Below are 17,895 nucleotides of genomic sequence, written 5' to 3'. Positions count from 1 at the left end.
TGGTTCTCCGATCGGGGGATCTTCTATATAATGACCTCTTGGAAGTTGGCCTTCAGCTTCTCGAAAGCCCTTGCATAGAGCCTTAGCCGAGCGTTGCTTATCTCGAATGTCCCGGATAGCTGCTGGACAGCAAGCTAGGAGTCCAAGTGGATGAGGACTTTAACTGCTCCCACATGCTGAGCTGCCTGAAGGTCGACTATCAATGTCTCATACTCTGCTTCGTTATTAGTGGCTCGATAGTCCAGCCGAATGGAGAGTTGTATCCGGTCTTCCCGTGGTGAGATAAGCAGTATGTCGATTCTGCTACCTTACCGAGTGGACGAGCCGTCCACATATATCTTCCATGTTGCCACCGGCTCGTCACTTTGGACTTCTATGACGAAATCCGCCAAGGCTTGAGCCCTGATTGCTGCTCGAGGTTGATACTGAATGTCGAATTTGCTTAGCTTAGTCGTCCATTTGATTATCCTTCCTGATGCTTCCGGGTTGAGAAGGACTCACCCTAGGGCACTGTTAGTTAGCACGATGATTGTGTGCGCTAGGAAGTACGGATTGTAGGATCGAACGAGAGCGATAGAGGGGGGGGGTGAATATCGCACTCTTTTAAAAACTTTTCTTTTAATATTTTAAAGACAATTAGAATATGCAGCGAAAAGTAAAAGACTCAGTTCGATTACTTGGTTCGAAGCCTAGATCGACTCCTACTCCAAGGCCCGCGATCCTTGACCATATCGATGGACAATCCACTAAAACTCTTCTTTCCGAAATCCTCGAAAAGAAGCAGATCGTACAAATGCAAATAGAAGATAGTAACAGACTACTATCTTCTTTTTAAATCAAATACAATGCAAGATTTAAATAATTATACTGACAAGAGTAGAAGATGAAGCTCGGTCGGCCGGATGGTGTTGCTTGCTTGAAGATGTGCAGAAGACTTGTAGCGCAAGTAGCTTGTGCAGAGATGAACTTTTAATCGATCAGAATCCGTATCTCAGCCTCAGACCTCGAGCTCTCTTTTATAAGAATCGTCGACATTCGGTCGACCGATCCCCAGGTTTGGTCGACCGAACCAGCTTCCTTCCATCTTCGTTGAGTTTGATGTTGATTCGATCTTCGACATTTACTGTAATTGAAGTGTTTGGTCGACCGATCACCTTTTTCGGTCAATCGAACAGATAATTTCCTTGTTCGCTGAGATTCGCACTTAATGTTGTATTGATGAGGTATCGATTGGTCAACCGATCTTCTAGTTCGGTCGACCGATCAACTTAGCTTCTTTCTCTGCTTCTGACCGAGCTGATTTGTGCCACATCATCAGGGTTCGATTGACCGATCCTTTGGTTCTGTCGACCAATCAAGCTCTGATCGAATTCGCTCTGGTTTGGTCTGAACTTGTGTCTGTTCTGAGTTAGTCTGGTTCAGTCAATCGATCCTCCTGTTCGGTCGACCGATCCTCCTGTTCGGTCGACCGATCAAGCCGAACTTACAAAATAGAGTTAAATAGTATTTTCCTACAAAACATAGATTAGCACAGTAATATATAAACTGCATGAGTAATGATAATTGATAGTTCAACTATCTTGATCTCAACTTGGAAACCTTCCCGGTTTCTTCAATTGGATCAGCGACCTTAGGTTATTCCTTTCAGGAACACGACCTCATTGTCACTCCTCCAGTTGCTTACCTCAACTTACCTGCCAAACATTGATCCTCCAGACTTGTTTGGACTTTCTCTGCTCAGTGTCTGATCACCTGATCCACCAAGGCCTTTCCTGCAATACTACATTAGCCAGCAGCAATAATAGTAATACAGAATGTTATGGTAAAACTAAACTTAGAATCACCAAGATCCGCTGGTCCAGTTGACCGCGCGTGGTCGAAAGGAAACCATCTGATCAACCTTACTTGGATTTTACTCCTCCGAGACTTCTCGCTACCTAAGGTTATATCCCCTTAGGATTTTCACAATCTGGCTTCACTTACCAGAATACAAGGTTACCACCCCCTAGGGTTTTATCCACCTGGCTTCACTCACCAAGACTCAATATTTGGCTACCCAGGGATCAGGTCCTCCAGACCTATTGAATCCACTTGGCCTCCACAAATATATCAAGATTTCCCTTGCCTAGCCTACAACTAGGACTTCCCTTACCTAACCGTAGTTAGGACTAGTCACTCGGTTGACTTCCCACCCTTGCCTAGCCACGACTAGGACTTCCCATAATCAAGCTCCATTAAACTTACTTAAACATATTTGTCGGACATTAAAATCTTGAAGGTCGATTGCACCAACACGGATGAAGCCTCCGAGCGGCGAGAATCAAAGCATATGCTAGTTTTTCGAGACCGGTGTAGCGAGATTCAGCATCCTTCAATATATGACTCAAAAAATATACAGGCTGTTGCTCTTGGTCGTTCTGCCTAAACAGAGTCGATCCAACGACATATTCGTTGAATGATAGATAAACCCAAAGTGACTCACCAACAACTGGTTTGGCTAATACACGCAGAGAGTTTAGATATTCCTTCAACTCTTCCTGCACCCGGTTGCACTCGGAGTCCCATTGGAATTTCATGGCTCGGTGAAGCACTTTGAAGAACGACAGGCTCGGATCGGACGACTTGGATATGAACCTAGACAGTGTCATGATTCGACCAGCCAGCCTTTAAGCTTCCTTTAAGTTCTGAGGTGGCAGCATGTCTTATAAAGCTTTGATATTGCTCGGATCGGCTTCAATGCCCGGCTCGATGACTATATAGCCCAAGAAGCGGTCACTCTTCACGTCGAATAGACACTTGTCAGGGTTCAGTTTTATCCCATAAGTCCTCAGTATATGGCAAGTCTCATTAATATCTGCGCATAGGTCAACAGCTCGAAGGGATTTAATTAATATGTTGTCGACGTATACCTCCATATTACGATTGATTTGCCGTTGGAACACCTTGTTCATCAGCCTCTGGTAAGTGGTTCTAGCATTCTTGAGTCCGAACGACATGACGTTGTAGCAGTACGTTCTATCGGTCATAATGAAGCTAGCCTTCTCCTGGTCCTCACGGGCGAGCGGTACTTGGTGGTACCCCTAGTACGTGTCAAGCATGCAGATCAGCTTGCAGCCCGCCGTTGAGTCCACCATTTGGTTTATCCTGGGTAGCGAATAGAAATCCTTTGGGCAAGCCTTGTTCAGATCGTGGAAGTCGATGCAGACCCGTCATTTGTTACTCAGCTTGGAGACTAACACAACATTGGCTAACCAGCTTGGGAATTGAACTTCCCTAATATGGCCGACCTCCAGCAGCTTCTCTATCTCCACCTGGATGATCACATTTTGCTCCGCGCTGAAGTCTCTTTTTCTTTGCTTTACCGGTCGAGAGTTCGGTCGGACATGAAGCTCGTGCTGAGCCACGCTCGGGGAGATGTCGGGAAGCTCGTGTGTCGACCAGGTGAACACATCATGATTTTGTTTAAGGTAGGTGGCCAGCTCTGCCTTCTTCTCCTCCTCCAAGTCGGTGGCAATGAAGGTTGTTGCCTCCGCTCGGCTGGGATGGATCTGGACCTCCTCCTTTTCTTCGTATACCAAGGTAGGGGGTTTTCAGTAATCATGTTTACCTCCAGTCGCGGAGTCTTCCGAGCGCTTCTCGCCTCAGACTTGATCATCTCGGCGTAACACCACCGAGCAGCCAACTGATCGCCCCTGCATTCGCCAACCCGATCATCTACCGGGAAATTGATTTTTTGGCAGTAAGTAGATACTACTGCCTGGAACTCGTTGAGGGTCGGTCGGCCCAATATGGCATCGTAGGCCGACGTCGCGTCCATCACGATGAAGTTGGTGGTCCTGGTTCTCCTCAGTGGCTTTTCTCCGAGCGAGATGGCCAGGCTGGCTTATCCGAGTGGCAATACTTCGTACCCTGTGAAGCCATACAGTGAGGTCATCATGGGCAGCAGCTCGCTTCGATCAATTTATAACTGATCTAACGCCTTCTTGAAAATAATGTTCACCGAACTCCCTGTATCAATAGAAGTTCGGTGAATTATGTAGTTAGCAATTATCGCTCTGATAAACAACGCGTCATCGTGGGACATCTCCACCCCCTCCAAGTTGCTGGGACCGAAGCTGATCTGGGGCCCTTCAGCCTTCTCCTTACTGCATCCCACGGCGTGGATCTCTAACCGCCGAGCGTATGACTTCCTGGCTCTGTTGGAGTCGTCGCCGATCAACCCTCCAACGATTATGCCTATCTCTCCTTGGGAAGCGTTGTTCATGTTTTCTTCTTCCCGAGCGAATGATCTATTTCGCTTGGCCAGGACTCGAGAGGGATCGGTGTCCTCCCTCCGCTAATGTTGGTGATGGCGCTCGGGCTCTCTTTTTTCTTCCTCTCGTCGCCCGGTCGATCAATACCCTTTGTCGCCGATCGGGAGAAGGAGATCAGCGGCGATATCTGTGTGGAGCCGGTTGGCTGACGATTGGTCCCAGGCCGCGATAATCACGCGTGTTGTGGGTCACCAACTGGTGGAAAGAACAAAACATTGGCGTTCATATTTTGCCCTTTGACGTCTTCGGTCGACCAGACGCCACATGTTGTACAGCATGTGCCCTGGTCTCCTGGTGTGGCTGCGCTCCTTCGACCCCTGGCCCCTTGGGCGGTTGATGGCTGCTCGATGGTCGGCTCTCAGTCGGCGCAGAGGGTTCGATCCGCGCCTCTTTTCTTCTAGCCGCTTAGGCTTCTTCCATATTTATATACTCATTGGTCTTCTTGAGCATATGGTCGAAGTCCTTGGGTGTCTTTCTGATGAGCGATCGAAAAAAATCTCCCTCGGGGAGCCCCTGAGTGAAGGCGTTCATCATTGTCTCGGACGAGACTAAGGGGATGTCCATGACCACTTGGTTGAAATACTGGATGTACGCTCAGAGCGCTTCCTTGGGCCCTTGTTTTAGAGCAATGAGGCTGACACTCGTCTTCTGATAGCGCCGGCTGCTAGCGAAATGATGTTGGAACGCGGCTTGGAAATCTTTAAAGCTTCATATTGAGTCGTCCGACATTCTTCGGAACCAGCGCTGCACCGATCTGAAGAGCGTAGTGAGAAAGACTCTGCACTTCACTCCGTCTGTATACTGGTGCAACGTGCCCTCATTGTCGAACCGATTCAAATGATCATCTGGATCGGTCGATCGTTGTATGCCCAGATCGCCAACGGGGTATAGTGTCGGGGTAGAGTGTCTTGTAAGATCTCTGAGAACTGTCAGTTGATCCGTTCGGACGACATGTTGCTCCGGGGTGCCTTGCCTTTTGTGCATCCCGAATGGGAGCATTATCCGAAGATGATCCCCGCTCTTGATGCACCTAAGCTATCTCCGAGGGGGTTTGAAATAGGGTGCGATGAAAGGGGATCGACGCAGGCAATGCCTCCCCCGTGTGTCAGTCGGCCTTTTGTTCTACCCCCATATAAAGATTTGCTCTGCTCGGTCTTCCTGCCTCGCTCGCCTATCGGCCGCCGATGTTGCAAGCTGTGGCGCTTGTCGATCGGCTAGCGTCTGTTGTTGTTGCTCGATCATTTTTGCTACTCAGGCTTGAATGAGCATCTCAAGCTCCTCCTGAGTGAGCATTATGGTGGTGAGTCGTCCAACATCCTCCATCTTCTCGGCTCGGATGCAGGTGATGTTCCCACAAACGGCGCCAAATATAATCCTGCCGAAAGTCTGAGGGACGAAAAGCAGGGGATGTGGCGCTCACACTGACCTCTTGTGGACTCTGCGCGGACCTGCAATACAGACTACGTCAGTGCCGAGCCAGGAAAGGGGTCCTCGGCGTTGGCCCTCCGACGCTCAAGTCAATCACCGGCGATAAGGAATGAAGCGGAGCAACAAGAGAACTGTAGCGCAAACAGTAAATATCGCATACCTCCGTCGATTCTTGGACCCCCCCTTTATATAGGGCTCCGGTAGCGCGCGTGCATGCTTCCCAAGGCGAGCACGCTTCTCAAAAATTTCCCTGAAAAGACTTGTCAATAAAGTGTCCCTGACACAATACCTTAACAAGACGAGCATATCTCTGAAGTAATAGTGGAAGCTTTCACCGTACGATCTTTTGGCAGTCCATGCCCGGTGTCGGCGGCACCAACTCCCAAAAGGATATCACTGGATATCAATGTGTTGCACCGCTAGGCCGAACGGGTTGGTCGTTCGGCCAGTTATTCACCACTCTGGTGCCCCTTCCGGTCGACAAGAACCTCGATACTCCTTTGTTTGCTTGACCGAAGTTCCACTCTGCCACTGTCGAGACCTGCTGTCAGTCCGAGCGGGGTAGCCGTTCGGCCAAAGTTGAACTCTATTGATATTAGGCTCTGCTATCTGGCCGAGCAAGGCAGCCGCTCGGCTAGACTTCTGCACGTCGTTCTCCCTTAAGCATCGGTTGTTTGATTGTTCCCCGTGTCGAAGGCGACGGTAGGTCGGATCCTTATCCTCAGTCGGGGTGTGCTTCGTCGGACCGGTCGATGTCATCCACTCGTTGACCGCCTTGACTTTGACCTCCTTTGACCTCCACTATGCCAACAGTGTGGGGCCCTTCATCATCAAAAAATTTGAACCTCCGGTTTGAACCAGCGATTAACCGTCAATGGGCAATTTTTGGAGAGGATGAGCTGGAATCGGCCCGAGGTTAGGCCTAGTTCAACCCGAGTCAAAAGTCATGACCTCTCAAAGTTTAAGATTTAGCATTCACGTTATAGTAGTTATGATTTTATTACTACTATAACTAAGTTGTCCTACAGTTGTAACTGCTTTAACGTGAATATTAAACCCTAATATTTGAGAGACTTATAACTTTTGACTCGAATTGAACTACGAGACACACAATATATCAAATCGAAACTCATTCAGAGATCTACAATTGATTATGGGATAGAATCCATAACGATTATGTTTCAAACTCAAAAATATTAATTTTTTTTCAGAGGCTCCGAATAATTTTATTCTTAATTGATGTGTTGTAGCAGCATGGAATCCTAGTTGCTACAACTACGTAATATATATAAAATTGTAGCTGCTATAATATATATATATATATAATATGATTATATTCATGGCTCATGAACTTATTCGAATTTTTATAGAGTCTAAATGAGCTTAATAAATATAAATTATAAATTTAAATATTCATTAAAAATTAAATTATATATTTAGAAAAAAATTATAATATTCTTATTAAAATTTATAATTTTATTCTAATAAATAAATTTAATATATATGTTTCACAAGTAGAGTGTCAAATCTATAAATTTAATATCAAAATTATTATTTTTTATTAAAAAGTTGATTCATGAACTTAACGAACATATTCACAAGCTAACGAGCCTAATATTATGAAGCTTGAGCTTGATTTGTTTATTTTAACGAGTCTTATTAAATGAGCTCAAACGAACTTTTATTAAATCGAGTTTTGAATAGGTCATGAGTGACTTGATTCACTTACACTCCTAGATAATTATATATGGGAGTATGTCATTTTTTTTATATATAAAAAACATAAAATATGGTGTCATCCCGGTGGTTCAATAAAAAAAATTCCCTTTTTAACTTTTGTCCAATATAATATGATTGTATATGATTTAAGAAAGTAGATTAAAATATGAATTAAGAGAAGTGGTGAAAAGAAGGTGTTTTAAGATTTAGACTTAGTAAGATGCGTCTAACTAAAAATTTAAAAAACTACTACAATTGACCCAAAGTTGTGCATCTAACTTTATAATTTTTTTAAGGATTCATTTATATTTTATTTTACTTCTTTTACTAAGTATTATGGTGTTCTATTTAAAAAACAACACCATTCTTGGGTTGGATTTTAAAAAACAGCATCATAATTATGTTACATTTTAAAAATCAATATTACAGTAATATTTTTTTATTTTAGGATTTGTCTTTGATATTGATTTTTGAAATGTAATACCATTATAGTACTATTGTTTGTAAATTAATATTATAGTGATATAAAACGCAGCACCATTGTGATATTTTTTAAAATCTAACATCATTTAAATACAGTATCACAATAGTTGACAAGAGGGTAAAACGAAAAATACATGAGAAATTTAAAATTAGATTCGTCGTTTCATAATTTCACAACGTGACGTCAATTGCTGAAAAAAAAACTAAATGAGTGCATTAAGTATTTTATATCTAAAAAAAAATTAGGGCAGTAAATAAGAACTGAGTCCAGTTTTGGGATATTTAAATCTGTTTAATAAGATAATCGAATGAAGCTAAGCTGAATTTAAAATGAATCAAGTTTTTAAAATTATTTTCAAGCTTGGATTGATTTATTTTTTACGAGCTTAAGTTTATTTGAAGTTAGACTTGATTTTTGTTCATTTAAATATTATCGAGCTCTCAATTTAAGTTTGGTTTGAGCTTGATTTGAGTTTGGTTCGTATAAATGTTATTGAACTTTCAATTCAAGATTGTTTGATTTTTTGAAACTTTTAATTATTTATTTGATTGATTATTGAGTTTGATAAGTCAAACTTATTTGTTTATTTTATTTTATTTTATTAATTATTTAGTATATTGATAATTCTTTTATTAATGAATATGATTCATAAATATTGTTCATGAATATTGTTCACAAATGAATATTGTCCCCTCGGGGCGGTGCGATGGTTAAGACATGGGGTATTGTCACATGAGGTCTTGGGGTCGAAACTCGATGTAACCGAGCATACCCTCCCTCATGTCTTAGCCATTTGCACTTACATATATATGTTAAAGCTTATTTATTTAATTTAACGAGTTATTCAAACTTATTTGTTTAATTGATCTGGTGTATATTGAACGAATATAAATAAATTCTTACCAAGTTAAACATCAAACTTGTTCATAAATATTTGGTATGGTATATCTTCATTCTTCACATATAAATTATGTCTTTATATAATTTCGAGTACCAAAATTTTCTTAACTTTTTCCCCATTACGAAATAATTACATTAAAAGACTTCATGCCATTCTCAATTTAATAATAGAGAACCAAATGACTCCCGCGCCCGCTTCCTCCGCTCTCCCGCACACCCCAACGTAACGCAACTTTTCTCCTTCCTCTTCTTCTGATTCCTCTTTTCTTTCTGATCTCTTCTTCTCCGTGCAATGCAACTCAGGTCAACCTGATCAGGCATTCTCCGCCTCCTCCTCCGTCGTGAAATTCGCTGAGATTCCAATATTACCGTCGATGGTTTAATAATTGTTGGAGCTCTGCACCGCCATTGCTGTTGATGTTGTTATGATGGAGGAGGAGCACGGGAAGAAGGTCTCCGGGTGCGGCCTTTCCGTCCTCTATAACAGCTTCTTCCGCCGCGGGACAGCGGACCCGAATTTGAGCCCCCTGCAGTCGTCGTCGGCCCCTCAGAGCACCAGGGCCTCCCCGGTCGACCCCAAGCGGCGCCGCTCCACGTTTGATGAGGAATTCATGTTGGAGTCGACCAACGCACCCAATGTCCGTGCCACGCCGGCTCCTTCCATGCCCAAGGCCGCCGCCTCCGGCGGTGGCTACGTCAAGGCCTCCGGCCGCCCGGCGCCGGGCGGCAGAAAACCTGGTCCACTGGGCTTGTCTGGGGAACTCGACAGCTTGATCCACGACCATCAGCGGAGCAAAGGAAGCAGCACCCTCGTCCGCGCCTCCTCCGGCAACGTCATGGTCTTCGGCAACCTCGGCAACATACGCGCCCCCGGCGCCACCACGCCCAACCGCAACGTCCTCGACTATTTGCCGAAGACGTCTAAGGAGAAGGACGGGGAGAAGGAGGCTACTAGGGACAGGCCCCGGCCCAACGCCGGCTCCATGGCCCCTCCAAGCACCAACGAGGAAGATGAAGAGGAAGAGGATCCTCAACCGCCCGAGGTGCTCTGCCGCGCTCTGTCCAAGAGGCTGGAACCGGAGGAGCTGAAGGAGATGGGCAACGAGGAGTACAAGAACGGGAGGTACGCGGAGGCAGTGGCGCTGTACGACCGCGCCATCGTGATGGACCCTCACAAGGCGTCGTACTGGTGCAACAAGGCGGCGGCGCTGATGGCCATGGGGCAGCTCCTCAAGGCCGTCGCGGAATGCAAGGAGGCGGTGAGAATAGACCCGTCTTATGGCCGGGCGCACCGCCGTTTGGCCACCTTGTACCTCAGGTACTCGATTAAATTCCTCATCGACAACCACACTTGCCAATTCCAACTAAATTCGTTCTGGAAAGTTGGCCGCAGATTAGGGGAAGCCGAGAAGGCGATCCATCACTTCAAATTGGCAAAAAGAGAGGCGAATTCCCAGGACATGGCGCAAGCCTATCGACTGCAAGGCCATCTCTCCCAGAGCGTAGAAGCGCGCAAGAAAAGAGACTGGCACTCGATGCTGAAGGAAGCGCGAGCGGCTGTGGCTTCTGGTGCTGACGCAGATCCGCAGGTCTCTCAATCCTCTTCTGCTCCACGATATCATACGATTGCATTAGATTCCAGAACTAGATTAGATCTCTCTGGCTTTGTTCTCTAGATCTTGGGTGCCAACGTGGAGGCTCTGCTTGCACTCGGCAAGCAGGAAGAGGCAGAGAGCACGCTAGATTCTGCGGTCAAGTTCGACATCGATGCCTCTGCCAAGTTCTTTGGTCCTTCCAGAACCGCTTACCTGCTGTCAGTGAGAGCACAAGTTCAAATGGCTGCTGGCAGGTGAGGGCTGAGTGCTCGCGTTATCTGAGTACTCATGAACTAAATAGACATTTATTTCGTCGGTTCTTGCATTTAAGGTTCGACGAGGCGGTTGCGATAGCCCAGAAAGCTGCGCAGCTCGACCCGAGCAGTAGGGAAGGCAACGCCATAGCGCGCAAGACGAGGGCAGTAGCGTCTGCTCGTTCGGCAGGCAACGATCTCTTCAAGGCATCGAAGGTTAACGAAGCTTCTGTGGCCTACAGCGAAGGCCTTGATCATGACCCCCAGAATGCAATTCTACTCTGTAACCGAGCGGCGTGCCGAGTGAAGCTTGGCCAGTGGGAGAAGGCCATCGAAGACTGCAATGCAGCACTAATCATGCGCCCTTCCTACGCCAAAGCTCGTCTTAGACGAGCTGACTGCAATGCCAAGGTAATCTAGCTCAGCTTGTGCCATGCATGTCTGAAAATGGAGAATCAATGCATGGTTTTGAGGTGGGTCGTCGTGTTTGCATGCGTTTATATAGCTTGAGAGATGGGAAGCATCGGTGCAAGATTATGAAGCTTTGGTTCAACAGCTTCCAGGAGATGAGGAGGTGGGCAAGGCCTTGGTCGAGGCACAACAGCAGCTCAAGAAACCGAAAGGCCAAGATCATAATAAATTTGCCAACAATTTTACCAATGTCACGAGCAAAGATCAATTCAAACAGCTCATTACTGCACCAGGCGAGTTTCTCCCTTCATTCAAAATAATTTTTTTTGCCTTTTTCTTTTAGTTGTTGACATTTGTGTTGACTAATTTTCAGGGGTGTGTGTTTCCTTATCTTTCAACAATCTAAGTGAGCTTCCAGGGCAGACAATTCCTTTCATGGAGAGAATGTCAAAGAAATATCCTAGTGTTAACTTTCTCAAGGTGAATTGTTACTTGGTGTCGTCCACAGTCAAATTTGTCGAACGTTTTCCTATTGAATTAAACTGCAAAGTGTTTGCAGTTGGAGATCGATGAGCACCCATCCTTGAGGGACTACGGTTGCTCTGTGCCGGTGTTTACGATCTACAAGGACGGATCCATGGTCAGGGACATGGATGGGCTCGACCAGGAACAGCTTGAGACCTTGCTATCATCCTTTGTCAGGTAATGAACTCATATCAGCTAACATGTACAGAGAGAACCAAGTGAAACTGCTGAAATCAATTCAGCTCACAAATTCAAAGGAGAATGTAAAAGATTAGTGACGATATAACTAACGGTGCCTGCAAATAAACATAAACTATAGAGAAGTAATTTAGAGACTGTTTTTCATTTTTTTTTTTTCCATTACAGATCTTTGTCGTGTATGTGCATATATGTAAATCAAACTCTTTTCTTTTCCCCTATGCTGGTTCTTGATTTTTTTTTTATTATTGTAGAACTTAATTTGTTATGAGTACAGTATAAATTGAATATCTCAAACGGGGTTGTGCTGACCACGCCATTGTCACAGAATGATCATTTGGGCACCTTCATTAAGTTTTATACTCGGTCTGACTCAATTACCTTATCAAACAATTTTAACAATACAAAATTTGGTGGTTATTTTGTTTACAATCCTCATCGTCAAACAATACGACATCTATCAAGCAGTGGGCGTACTACAGGCAACATGAGAGCGAGAGGGTAAACCATATTAATTGTGTGCAACCATGTTTGTAACACAAAGAAGTTGCATGGTTAAACTGCGAGTATAACTCCTACCAGATCTGCGTAAATGAAACAGAGAACCAAGTCCATAGAAGACCAATAAAAGTTGAACAAAATTCATAGAAATAAAGCATTAGCCACCCAGTTCTCAACAAAGAAAATAATAATAACGATTGCATTGACAAGATAATAAGTGCTAACTTTTGGGTAACAAAATTCATATCAAAAAATAAAACATTAGCCACCCAGTTCTCAACAAAGAAAATAATAATAACGATTGCATTGACAAGATAATAAGTGCTAACTTTTGGGTATATTTAGCCCAACGATTTTGGCAGGTGTTATTCGAAGAAGATTGCCAGGCTTACCAGGAACAGCTCCTTTAATCATGACTGCTCGCAGTTCACTGTCAATTTTGACGACCTTCAGTTTTCTGATCTTGTTTTTGTTTCCTCCCATTCGACCAGGCATCTTCTTTCCCTTGTATACACGACCAGGAGTAGTACCGGCACCAATTGAACCCAAGGCTCTGTGACTTTTGGAGCCATGGGTCATTGGCCCACGACGGAAGTTGTGCCTTTTGATTCCACCTGAAAAAGGGGAAATGCTGAATGTTCATGTTCAACTCAGAGGTTCTTGTAGTTGGTTGTTTGCTTTCTTCAAACATGACCAATGTTCAAATTACATGATTTTACTCAGCATTTGGTTGCAGCAGGAAGATGGATGAAACATACTCTTTTGGTTGACCAAGTCACTAGTTCAAGCAAGAAAAATATATAAAGATATATAGATTGAAGGCCATATATGCCTGAATAATACGTGATGTGGATTTGCATGGAAGATCAACAATTTGCATTTTTCATAAAACATTGGAAAAATTAGGGGGTGTTTAGTTTGCGTTTTCCACGCTGTTTTCTGTTTTCATTTTCTGAGAAAATGAAAAACGTGTTTGGTTTGTGTTTTCCACGTTCATTTTTAAGAAAATGAGAGCGTTTTCTAAGAAAACGAAAAACGCGGAAAAGTCATTTTCTAAAAAACGAAAAACGCGCGTTTTCCAGAAAATGAAAATGAAAATGGGACAAACCAAATGCACCCTTAGTTTCCCTATCTGTATTAACATCAATTCTACCAATCAATAAATTTTTCATCTCCCCAAAATAGTTGATAATAGAAACATTAATAATTAAGAAAGGAAAAGAGCACGTGTCTTTCCTACTACATTAACAATATATGCAAAACGGATCCCTAATAGTTGGAATCTGCAGTTGATGTAAGCAATTTATAAGCCACTGGTAACTCTATGGTCTTCATTTCCTTGTGAATATTACCCAGACCATTTCCATTAGTCAAATTTTGATCGATCTATGTTAATTGGTGTGGAGAACAAATCTATATCTGATCTTAATCAGATCTGTTTTTTTAATTTAGCCGTTGTAGTTTGGAAAATGGCAGATTTGCCTAATTTTTGGCTTTCTATAAATTAAACTACCTAATCTGGTATATTCCAAGACCAGCCCTTCTAAAAATGTTTGAAATTTCTCTTTTAACTCCAATTGAGGCAGCATGATGCAGATCTTTTCTCTGCCAATTAACGTGGTATCCTTTCTATGCATCAAACTTAATATTTATAACTATTTAGTTTGGAAGATGTAGTTTCTCACACTACTTAGAGCTCTCACAAGTCTGGGAGGCCCTTGCTCAAGCCTTGACATTCACTTTTGAGCATGTATCCTGCAACTTCAAATCCGGCTATAATCCTTTCAACATGATATTTCCATCAATAAGCATCTAAGACCATCGCCAACAAGCAAGTTGCCAGTGGCTATCCAGTGCCTGCTCATGCATGATTTTGTAGGTTTAGGTTCTCAATAGGAGTCAATGAGTTGCTATGCTGACCAGACACTGTAAAGCAGGGGATGACTTTCTAAGTCCCACTTCATCTCTATTGACCTTTAGAGCCTTTGATGATGATTCATCCCCAACATAAAGTCTTTGAAGCTAACCAAATCATTTGTCCTCATTTACCAAATGCAGTAACTTTACAATCCTCACCACCTTGGTGAGGATGCTCCTCGACACCTTGCTCCTCTTTAGTAACATTTATGCATGATGTCTTCAAATGTCACTTGATTTCTTCTCTTGAGAGCTTTGGTGTTTGAAACAACTTGCTTTATACACAGTGAAAGATCCGAATTGCCACAGAACAATGGTGGATTGCTGCGCAACAATGGCTACAAAATTTTATGTCCTTTCTCGCAATGGAGCATGCACTTCAGTTTCTAAACTGCCTCCATGAATGTTGTGAGCTCAAAATGGATCTTCCACCTCAAGTATCGAGATGGTAATTCCCTTAAATGCCAAAAAGCTCAACTTATTGAAAAGAACTTCATAACCCATCACATATTGACTTCAATGTCATGTTCAGTCAATCATTAAAACTACAACTTTCAGGTTACTACCATCTATTGTAGTCAACTCTAATTAGTCAATTTAGAAACTAAATGCTTTCAATACCTTTATCATGGGCATCTAAAAAAACAACAACAATTTGTATAGAGTTGTCGTCTATATACAGGTGGCAATGGTTCTAAAATCAAAATGTTAAATTTCTTTATAGAAAGGAATGGAATAAAGATATTCATTCTTTAGAATTTACATTGAAATATCAAACAAAGAAGAAAATGAAATAGATACTCATTTATCGCAGTAAGATACCTAATTTCATCCATATTAGATGACACATGAAATGACACTAATATTTCTCATCCATACATCTCATTTGTTGACAAAACATGTAAAATTTTCATACATATTGGGACATGCATGGATATTATTTCCATGAAGACCTTTATTAGGATCCAACTCACACCAAACCTCAACTGAATCTTTATATGCATTGGTAGGCTAGAATCACTTTGCATCACAAAAAGAGGTATAACTCATATCCATTACTGATTAAACATGATTTAACATTCTCCCTTTGAACACCATCTATATCATCCTTAGTAGATAGTGGTTGTATGATCTCTTTATAACAAATGATGGAAGGGAAAATACATTTACTTTAAAATATAAAGGAAAGAAAATCATATGTCATTCTTAAAAATCTAAACCTATACTGCAAGTAACGAAGGAAGCCCCTTATACCCTAACATTAAGAGATCCTAAAAAAAGTATGAAACAATCTAGAAAAAATGTTAACCCAAGTACTTTAAAAGTCAACACCTGAAGCTTCACCTTCTTGGAGTCATCCATCTCTTGGGAGAGCCCAAAGATATGACTTAATTTGTCATCATCATGAATTAATCTTCACACTACAAGAGATAGTCTGTACCTCACTTAGTGATTCTTCTCTTGAAAGCAAAGGGCCTTTAACTAGCCTGTGTACCTAATCACAAAGATCACCCTAATAAACAATTCTCTTTGAAAAACATTCATGATACTAATCTCCTAGTCATTCTTCTCTTGAAGCAAAGACTTTTATTAACCCTTGTATCATGGTTTGAAATCTCTTACCGTGTCAAGCGAAATATATCGTTCTGATAAATTCTTGAAACTCAATACTAATCACTGAGATAATGTCTCCTATGTCGTGTCAATCACGTTGATGAGTATCATTTCATGTCAACACTCGATACTCCTTGTCCTTGGCATGCTAAAATTGAGATAATGTTGTCATTTTTAGTTTTGTAGTTTGTCTCCATACAAGCTAACATCAAAATTGTAGTAATCCAACATTGAACTTAACTATATAGTTATCTTATCTTTTTCTTCTTCATCTCTTTCCTCTTTCCACCTCTAATTTACCACTAACACCGTACATCGGTATATTGATATGATATTGAAACAATATCATTCTAGTCAAAGACCAAAACACTAGCATGGCTCGAGATTGTGAACCTTGCTTGTACTTAATTCCAAAAAAAACATCCCAAAAAACTATTCCATTTGGAAAGCATTCAACATGACACTGATCACATAACCATCGTAATTCTTACCTAATTCAATACTCATCTCCTAATACTGATAATCTTTTAATCAAAGCTCCTAAAAGGGGGTCTATGATAATTCACCACCTTAAGGGAACATTCATCATGTTAATAACACACTACCCTAAAGGCTCAAATAACCAAGTAAACAAAATAAACAAAAGACATATTAGGAATTTGAATTTCTCTTTTAGCAATTGAAAACTTTGTTTATAACCATTATGTTAAGGAATTTGCGAATACATATCCATTTACAATCTAAGCAAAGAATTGCATTACATAATCTTGATTATAAAAAATATGTTGATGATGCATCCCATAGACTAACCATATAGGGTATACTTATTCATTTATTAGCCCAAGCAATCCCATAATAACTCATTCAAAAGGTTAATTCTAAGGATTACTTATTTAACTTGTCAATTTATTTAAATATTAATTTAATTTGTGAATTAGAAGATTTCTAAATTTAATTCCAGACATTCAAGCCTCCATCCTTCAACTTATCTCTAACTCCCAATCAATCCTTCGATTTATCCCTTCATGGAAATAAGCCCAAAGACCAGTCCAACTCTCAGCCATACATTGCAAGAATCCTTAGGATGGCTTCGTTACCTCTAGACCTGAATCTGATCTTGAGTGTAGTTACACTTCTCAGGTTCTCCAGATGTACAACCCTTAATTGGCTTCTAACTTGAGGCTCCTTGATCCATTTGGATTGGATCTTAGTGTGTAGAAGGTTGGTTTTTTTTACTTATGATCATCTTTTGGCAAGAAGCTGCCTATGGGATGTAATCTCTCAACTGAAATCATCAGGCCGAAATATGCACGAATTGAAGTACTTGTGAGGGTAAGTACCATCAGATCAAATGAAAATGAAGAATGCGGAACAAAGATGCTCAATTAGACAGGTTGGAATCACGATACCTTGGAAACCCTTGCCGATAGAGTTGCCGGAGACATCAACGAGGTCTCCCTCCTTGAATATATCCTCGATGACGAGCCTCTGGCCGGGCTCGAATCCATCGACGGACTGGAGGCGGAACTCCTGGAGATGGCGCATAGGGATGGCGCCGGCCTTCTCAAGGTGGCCCATCTCGGGCTTAGTGAGCTTCCGGTCGCGGACGCGGCGGTACCCCACCTGTACGGCATCGTACCCGTCGGTTGCAGCGCTCTTCACCTGGGTGACGATGTTGCCCTCGCGGAAGCCGACGACGGTTACGGGGACGACAGTACCATCAGGTTCGAAGTACGTCATCATGCCGAGCTTTGTTCCCATGACGCCGATGCCTGCCTCCATGCTCATGACCGTCACTCCTCGAGGGCCGCGGTGGGGTAGGTTTCCGGTGGAAAAAGAGCGGGGAAAGGAATGGAAGGGGAAGCGGGGGGAGAGGGGGGCAGGACCGGGTAGAAGGGATAATACGGGTTTCCCGGTGCGAGCGGAGGCGAAGGAAGAGCAGCGGACGCCGCTGCACGTCACCGACAGCGCCATTGTTGCTTCGATGAGGGCGTTCGATTTTCTTATCTTCTTATCCAGCGAAATCGAGCATCACA

At 42.7% G+C, this 17,895-nt stretch overlaps 2 protein-coding genes across 3 annotated transcripts; one reads left to right on the top strand and one right to left on the bottom strand.

Annotated features, from left to right (window-relative positions):
- The first annotated feature begins 9,033 nt into the window (after positions 1 to 9,033).
- Positions 9,034 to 12,036, top strand: LOC121983317 (TPR repeat-containing thioredoxin TTL1-like). Of its 2 annotated transcripts, none has more exons than XM_042536256.1 (6): positions 9,034 to 10,162; positions 10,238 to 10,433; positions 10,521 to 10,693; positions 10,771 to 11,104; positions 11,199 to 11,584; positions 11,664 to 12,036. In XM_042536256.1, the coding sequence occupies exons 1-5, from the start codon at positions 9,270 to 9,272 to the stop codon at positions 11,445 to 11,447; spliced, it is 1,845 nt and encodes a 614-aa protein (XP_042392190.1). In that variant the 5' UTR covers positions 9,034 to 9,269; the 3' UTR covers positions 11,448 to 11,584; positions 11,664 to 12,036. The 2 variants fall into 2 exon arrangements, with proteins under 2 accessions (XP_042392190.1, XP_042392189.1); XM_042536255.1 differs by having other exon boundaries at positions 11,655 to 12,036.
- A 477-nt stretch (positions 12,037 to 12,513) lies between these two features.
- Positions 12,514 to 17,895, bottom strand: LOC121982114 (50S ribosomal protein L3, chloroplastic-like). Its single transcript, XM_042535022.1, has 2 exons — positions 17,269 to 17,895; positions 12,514 to 12,942 (listed from the first exon to the last, which is right to left on the bottom strand). The coding sequence occupies exons 1-2, from the start codon at positions 17,831 to 17,833 to the stop codon at positions 12,653 to 12,655; spliced, it is 855 nt and encodes a 284-aa protein (XP_042390956.1). The 5' UTR covers positions 17,834 to 17,895; the 3' UTR covers positions 12,514 to 12,652.

The sequence above is a fragment of the Zingiber officinale genome, chromosome 5A (assembly GCF_018446385.1).
Source record: "Zingiber officinale cultivar Zhangliang chromosome 5A, Zo_v1.1, whole genome shotgun sequence".
Lineage (NCBI taxonomy): Eukaryota > Viridiplantae > Streptophyta > Magnoliopsida > Zingiberales > Zingiberaceae > Zingiber > Zingiber officinale.
This window is presented reverse-complemented; position numbering and strand designations above follow the sequence as displayed.